The sequence below is a fragment of the Mesitornis unicolor genome, unplaced genomic scaffold (genome assembly GCF_000695765.1).
Source record: "Mesitornis unicolor isolate BGI_N332 unplaced genomic scaffold, ASM69576v1 scaffold33692, whole genome shotgun sequence".
Classification (NCBI taxonomy): domain Eukaryota; kingdom Metazoa; phylum Chordata; class Aves; order Mesitornithiformes; family Mesitornithidae; genus Mesitornis; species Mesitornis unicolor.
This window is the reverse complement of record NW_010167685.1, coordinates 2,132-2,612: the sequence shown is the minus strand read 5'-3', so window position 1 is coordinate 2,612 and position 481 is coordinate 2,132. Positions and strand designations below refer to the sequence as shown.

Here is a 481-nt window from a genome sequence, read left to right as displayed (position 1 = left end):
ATGGGTTTTAATGAGGACGGGGTCCAGGTGTGAGGTGCGAAGCCAAGGGGGTGAAGGCTGCTGCTGCGGTGCTGGGGGTGCACTGGGGACAGGCTGGGATGGGGGGGCCACCGGCTCGCAGTGCTCACGGGGCTCCAACCGGCAGCAGTTGGCGGGTTGGCCTGGAAGAGATGGGGGGACCAGGGTGACTGAGCTGGGGGACACAGAGGGACACATTGGGGGGACATCGACCCTGCCAGCCCCACCCCAGGGCCTGGGGCAACAAAAGACGGGGATGGGGTGGGGGATGCCTGGCAGGGGTAAGGGGGACCTCAGCGAGACAGGGACTTCTGTGGGGCTGTACCCCACGCAGGGCTGCTCTGAGCCCCGCAAAGGCAGGACTCACCTAGGCAGCGTCCACCATGCATTTGTCTGCAGGAAGAAGAACAGAGATTAGTGGGGTGATCCCTGCCTCCTTGAGGGACCCCCCTGGCACACAGGG

General features: G+C 65.3%; 1 protein-coding gene across 1 annotated transcript in view; it reads right to left on the bottom strand.

Moving 5' to 3' along the window:
- Positions 1-385: 385 nt before the first annotated feature.
- The window catches only part of LOC104536223 (lipocalin-like), a gene marked incomplete at its 5' end in the record, with an annotated part of 1,065 nt that continues 969 nt past the window's right edge, over positions 386-481 (bottom strand). Inside the window, 1 exon segment of the mRNA XM_010178781.1 lies at positions 386-411. Coding sequence (XP_010177083.1) covers positions 386-411 — 26 coding nt within the window.